General features: G+C 41.9%; 2 protein-coding genes across 2 annotated transcripts; both read right to left on the bottom strand.

The window, feature by feature from the left end:
• Positions 1-1,728: 1,728 nt before the first annotated feature.
• On the bottom strand, positions 1,729-4,022 carry LOC130591453 (uncharacterized). Its single transcript, XM_057394777.1, has 3 exons — positions 3,755-4,022; positions 2,710-3,662; positions 1,729-2,445 (listed from the first exon to the last, which is right to left on the bottom strand). The coding sequence occupies exons 1-3, from the start codon at positions 4,020-4,022 to the stop codon at positions 1,729-1,731; spliced, it is 1,938 nt and encodes a 645-aa protein (XP_057250760.1).
• A 618-nt stretch (positions 4,023-4,640) lies between these two features.
• LOC130591452 (uncharacterized) lies at positions 4,641-5,753 on the bottom strand. The gene has a single exon (XM_057394776.1). The coding sequence runs from the start codon at positions 5,751-5,753 to the stop codon at positions 4,641-4,643; it is 1,113 nt and encodes a 370-aa protein (XP_057250759.1).
• Between the last annotated feature and the right edge of the window lie 1,397 nt (positions 5,754-7,150).

Raw genomic sequence — 7,150 nt, 5'->3', positions numbered from 1 at the left:
CTCTTATTTTCTTTGTTAGCATGATTTAAACTTGCGAGGTTTTCGCTAGTCAACAGAAACGTATAGAATCGTCTAGAATCGTGAATCGAATCGTCTACCATATTTTGAATCGTAAAATCGTAAGATTTTAAGATTTGAATCGCGATTTTAATAACTTTGTTTAGAGCCTCATGAAGGTGATGGCGAAGGAATATCATAGCTTTGGCCTTATCTTGATCCGATTCATTATTTCCGGCCTTGATAGTATTACCAAGATCCTTTGCAGCCAAATGGATTTCAGCATCTAATACCCATGATAAATAGTTCTTTCCAGTGATATCAAGAGCCACAAATTCAAGTTTTGCGAGATTTGACATAATTCACTATACAAAATAATATTGCAAGAGGAAATTAAATAGGATCCAATAAACATATACTATATAATAGAAGTACCACATCACTTGTCTGACCCATTTAATAGAAACTTATTAGGATTTCATATAAAATTTTAATTCAATATGGCAGGAATAAAACAAAAAAAATAAACAATAGTAACTAAACTGACGAGGCTTTCATATGAAGAATCAAGTCTAATATGATACCACCAAGTTGTAATTTAATAACAAACAAGCAAAATAAATAATCTCAAAGAAAAACAAAAAATTTACAATGTAGCAAACTTGAAGAAGAATCTAAGAAGGATTTTCAGAATATAAAGTTGAACATTCTCATAAGTCACATGAAATGAAATAAAATTATGCTAATTAAATTCACCTGAAACTTGGTATGAATCCGATCAAAGCTAATTACTTCATGACATAAAAAGTTTCTTAAAATCATGGGTAAAGAATGAATTCAGTTTTCTATCTATGATATGACCAACAAGCAATAATAGAAATCATGTTAACCATAGAAAGTTCAACTATATGAGCATCACTCACTGCTTACTGAACATTCTACTATCTTGTAGACAGAAATCCACAAGGTAAGACAGTCACCTAGAGATATAATGGCAAAAAAACACAATACTATAGAGCACTTGATGACAACATGAAACGTAAATCTAAGCAGAACTAATTATAATCTACCCAAATCCTTAGCATACAACATTAGTATCCACATGATATTTAGCAACTATTTGACCCTGTGTAGCGACACATTCAAACCAAAACAACAGAGAACAATCATGAATACTCAGTTAATAAAATTTCTCTTAATTGCAAGTTTTCAACATCATTTTCTCTGTCTTCCATGGTTATACTTTGTTCATCTCTCACCATTCAAACAAAAACTCAAATTATTCAGCGTGAAATTGCTTTTCCAAGTAGCATCTTTTCCAAGTAACATCACTGCAGTCAGTAGATTTCATCGAGTACCAATTCGTCGACAAACTCAAAACAAGATTTCGAATAGCTTCCTTAATAATCAAAATCAGAACTCAGCCAAATGGATTCGACGACGCAAACGCATGAAAAAAAAATTACGTAATAAACAATAATGGGAGAAGTTACGTAATGCGAAAAGTCATGAGGGGATGTTAAAGGTTAGGTAATGCAAAAGGTTGGACATCCACCTATAATTATTACATAACATTTATTACTTGTAATATTATCATTAGTGGTAATGTATTTTGTCTTTCACTCTCCCAACACGTGAGGGTTCATTTTTTTTTTTTTTTTTTGAGGGGAACCCCAAGAGGGAGATCATATTATATCATTCATAGCCAAAGACATAACATCAACCGGAATATCATCCACCCAAAACGTTTGCCAATCTCCCAAGTTGGAGATGAGCCAACATATGAGCAACATTATTACCGGAACGTTTCACAAAAGACCAAACAACAAAATCAAAACAAACAACCAAATCTAAAATGTCATCTATAATTAAATGAAACTCACTAGATCCCCCTCTACCCTTTCTTAAAGCTTGTATCGCTAGAAGGCTATCACTCTCCACCTCCAAGTGACGGTAGCCTAACTCCTTCGCCAGTTTGAGACCATGATAAATCGCCTTTGCTTCCGCTACACGCGGCTCCCAAGCGACCTCGAATTGAAACGCACCAGCAGCTAGTACATCACCCTTCTCATCACGGAACACCGCACCTAACCCGCACCCACCAACCCCAATTTGGCCCGCATCAATATTGAGCTTCACGGTTCCAGCGCTGGGCTTGGCCCATTCAGTTGCGTGGGGGGCAGCAGCAGCTCCTCCCTTGTGGCGAGTTTGGCTAATTTCCAAGGCTTCTTTACATATCTTCTGTGCATATTGCCATGTGGCCATAGGATAGCCCCCCTCACCTTCCATTAACATCTTGCATCTAGCCCCCCAAAGCGCCCAAGATAGAGTCACCAACTCGCACATCGCCTCCCCTTCCGACTTTTCGAAACAACCTTCCCACCAGTCACCCACATACCTGCCCACGTCTCGCTCCCTAATGTCGAAATCACTAAGTCTCCAAACCTCCTGTGCGAAAGAGCAGTAGTATAGTGCATGAACTACAGATTCATCGCCTTGCCCACACACGCTACAAATCTTTTCCCTGCTAGGAACACGACGGTTCAGAGCTAAGTTTGTGGGAGGGCGTTTGAGAGAGCCCTCCACGCAAAAATTTTAACCCGGGGCAGCACTTGCAAACTCCATATTTTCTTCCAAACCATCGAAGGAGACGAAGTAGAGGCTTCAATAGCTTGTTGAGTCCCCCCAAATAGCTTTGTATGCAGATCTCACCGAATACACTCCATCCTTTTCAAGGTCCCAACACATAACATCCTCCGGAAGACGGGAACTTATAGGGATACTCATTACTCGTTCCACCTCAAAAGGTAGAAAAAGTTGTGATAATAAACTTCTATTCCAATTCTTATAAATAGGATGAATTAAATCCCCCACCATAGTATTAGGATTCGAATTCCCTCGCGGAGAAATAATTTTGCGAGACTGCGTACCTGGAATCCATTCATCATGCCAAACTCGGATTTTTTCACCATCACCAACCCTCCACCTAACTCCTCTTCTCAACACCCACCTCGCTTCCCAAATACCACGCCAAGTATAACTCGGATTCGACCCCAGCTCAGCATCCATAAAAGAGGAATGGGGATAATACTTCGCCTTTAGAACTTGTTCAATCAAACTCCCCTTATGAGTCGCAAGACGCCATGCCTGTTTTCCCAATAGAGCCCAGTTGAACAGTTTCATATCTCGGAATCCCAAACCACCTTCCCCTTTTGATTTACATAGTTTCTTCCAAGCAACCCAGTGGATCTTCCTTTCACCATTTTTTTGCCCCCACCAGAATTGAGCTATCAAAGATCGTATCTCATCACAAAAAGAAGAGGGAAACTTAAACACACTCATCGCGTAGGTAGGAAGAGATTGGGCCACTGCCTTTATCATAACCTCCCTACCAGCTTTTGAAAGAATCATCCCCTTCCACCCTTGAAGCTTTTTCCATAATTTTTCTTTGACACCTTTTGTAATGACTTTTTTCGAACGGCCAACTGTAGTAGGTAAGCCAAGGTATCTATCATGCACCTCAACCACTCTAACACCCAATTTCTGCTCAATTTCACCCCTCCTTGAATCTCTGACGCCCTTGCTGAACGAAAGAGTTGTTTTATCAAAATTTACCTTTTGACCCGAGGATAACTCATACACCCGTAGGGCTTCCTGAATAGCCTCTGCATCATGAATGGTAGCTCTAGAGAAAATCAACAATCATCAGCAAACAGTAAATGATTAACAGAAGGAGCGGTGGGGGCCACCTTGATACCTCTCAGAGAATTATTCTCCTCCGCTTTCCTAAGCAAATGGGAGAACACTTCAGCACACAAGATGAACAAATATGGCGATAGGGGGTCCCCTTGTCTGAGACCTCTGTTAGGAGAGAATTCCTCCGAAGGTCGACCATTAATAAGAACTGAGAAGGTCACAGAACGGACACAATCCATAACCCTGTTGCACCAGTCAACCGCAAAACCAAATTTTTTCAGCACCTCATCCAAAAAATCCCATTCAATACGATCATATGCTTTAGACATATCCAGTTTCAGACCATATGCCCCTCTACATGTTGCGAGTTTTTCATATGATGAAACAACTCAAAAGCCACCAGAATGTTATCTGTTATCAGACGCCCCGGAACAAAAGCACTTGATTAACAGTAACAATTTTATCAAGGAAAACTTTGAGTCGATTAGCAAGCACCTTTGACACTAATTTATAGACGACATTACAGAGAGAAATAGGGCAGAAGTCAGACATACAATCAGCTTTGCTTTTTTTGGGATCAGAACAATGAAAGTTTTGTTCAAATGACTAGGAATATTAGCTCCACGCAAAATATCAAGAACTGCATCAGTAACAGACTTACCAACAATGTGCCAGTATGTCTGAAAGAACATAGGACATATACCATCAGGGCCAGGAGCCTTGATTGGATGCATCTGGCTAAGAGCTATACGAACCTCCTCTCCATTATACTCCGCTCTCAGAATGTTGTTCATCTCTACAGAAACCCGACTCTGAAAATCTGCAAGGGCCTGTGAAATCAATGAAGGGTTCTCCGAAGTGAACATTTTGCGAAAATAGTGCACTGCAAGCTTTCCCACACTCTCATCCCCCTCGTGATCAACACCCGCATCATCTTTGAGACTAGGTTATGTGATTCTTCTTCTTCCTCTCTGAAGCTCTCTGGTGGAAAATTTAGTATTACGATCACCATCCGCTAACCATAAAGCACGTGAACGCTGCTGCCAGTACCGCTCCTCATGTTGGGACAAAATCTCGATCTCACGGAGCAACCCACGCCTACTCTCCAACTGGCTTGCCGAGAGCTGAGCACCATTAAGCTTCTTTAATTTCTTGCGCTTCTTCTTTAATTCTCGGAAGATGGGCCCAAACTTTCTCCCACTCCACTTCTTCAAATTCGCCGCACATGCCTCCACCTTAGTCTCCAAGTTCGCCCCATACAACCACGCTCCCGCAATGACCTCCTCACACTCTGCTTCGCTAGCCCAGATTTGCTCAAACCGAAAAGGTTTACCACCCAGCTGTTGCACACTATCGCGTCTCCACAAGGTGAGTTTAATCGGGGCATGGTCCGACCATTCTCGATCCAAATTCCATAGATGAGCATCCAAAAACAAATTCGACCAACTAGTAGTGACAAGAGCCCTATCAAGCCTGCATTGAACATTATCCTGAAGCTCGCGGCCATTATCATATGTAAACTCATACCCTGAGAACGGGACATCATGAAAACCACACACATTGACAGCATTTCTAAAATTCTCCATTTGCCAAGACGCTCTATCATTTCCCCCCATCTTCTCCGAATCCAGTAAAATTTCATTAAAATCACCCAAACAAAGCCACGGAAGAGTAGACTGAGCAGTAAGACTCTCCAATAAGCTCCAAGATAAGTGTCTATTCTGTATCTCTGGCCATCCATAGAAACCTGTGCATCTCCATTCCTCCTCCCCCAAGCCCCTTCTCACGATCACATCAATATGGTGAAGGGACATAAAGCTCAAAACAACATTAATATCCTTTTTCCAAAGTAAAGCTAGACCTCCAGATCGACCTCTAGAATCAACTGAGAGCCCATAAAAATCCCCCAATCTACTAATAATCCGCACAAATTCGCCACTACTCAACTTCGTCTCCGACAAGAACACCAGAGACGGGGCCTCTCTTCGGAGTAAATCCCGAAGATTACCAACTGCAGAGGGGTTGCCCAACCCTCTACAGTTGAGACTCAAAATACTCATTGAGCTGGGCGGGACTGATCATCATCAGTCCTCGCCATTCGCCATCCAGAAGAAGAAACATCCAAAATAATTTTTTTATTCGAAGGGCCACTAGAAAAGTCAACGTCCACTTTGTCCCTATCTCTTTTACCATTTTTACCACCATCATCATTCACTGGTAAGCTAGCAGAATTAACCTTTTTTTCACGACCCAATTTTCTCCATTTCCTCACTGTAGTACTCACTACCCCGACATCCTCTTGCATCACTGTATCCAAATTGAAACCCATGCCATCTGAGTCCCCAACATCCGTCCCTTTGCCCACACACCCCCCCTCTTTTCCAACATCAAAAACATTAAATGACCCCACTACATTATCTACTGCCAACTCCCCCTTTTCTCCCATATGCACAACATCCCTCCCTCTTACACCCTTATCCACGCAATCCCCTACATTTTTATGATTAAAATCATTGAAACCAACTTCCCCAAAGTCTACTGCCAGCTTTCCTTGTGACCCCTTATTGCCAACATGCTCATAATTAACTAAATCACTAACTTCTTTGCCCACAGAGTCAACATTTAATTCATTAAAAAGGGGCCCAGCATCATTATTAAATAACTCCACATTCTTTGTGGAAGAAAGAGATTGAGTATTAAGAATATCACTTACTGCATGAGAATTTGTGGTCTGTTTTACTACGTTGCTGCATTCACCTTGCTCACCATCATTCTCGGCCTCCTTACTTGTTCCCTCTTCCACACACCCTATCACCGCACCACCCCTCAAAGTGACATCCTCCTCATTAGCTTGAGCGCTAAAGATCAATCGACGCGAGCGGTGAAGAAACTCTTTGGTCTCCTCTATCATCTTCATGCGACCCTTCCGTGGGGATGCCCGAAGCCATGCCCCCCATTGTTTACCATCGTCTTGGTCCTCCTCGATCTCTACTGGGCAATCTCTCTCAATATGTCCCATAACCCCACATTCATAGCAAAAAGTGGGAAGCCTCTCATATTTGATTTCAATCACCACCATCCTCCCATTCCTAGTTTTGAGTTTTTGAATGCGGCGAAGCGGCTTGGATACGTCCAGATTCACCTTTACCCGAGCCGACTTGTCCCATGTAATACCATCTGACTCCACCTCTAACACGGGCCCTATACTGTTGCCTATAGTCCTCACCACGGCCTCCGCTCTACTATCCATAGGGAGGTTATAAAGTCTCACCCAAAAAGGGCATCGAGTCAGTGAAATTTCGGATGGTTGTATACTACTCTCAATCTCCTCCAAAAGCACGAGATGGTTGTCAAAAGTCCAAGGTCGGCCGGCCATAACTTTGGCTTTGTCCTTTGCCGTAGCAAATTGAATCACAAAAAGGCTATTTTCGATTTGACGGAAAAGAGCCCTTTTTGA

Source organism: Beta vulgaris, chromosome 5, assembly GCF_026745355.1.
Source record: "Beta vulgaris subsp. vulgaris cultivar EL10 chromosome 5, EL10.2, whole genome shotgun sequence".
In the NCBI taxonomy this organism is placed as follows: Eukaryota; Viridiplantae; Streptophyta; class Magnoliopsida; order Caryophyllales; family Amaranthaceae; genus Beta; species Beta vulgaris.
This window is presented reverse-complemented; position numbering and strand designations above follow the sequence as displayed.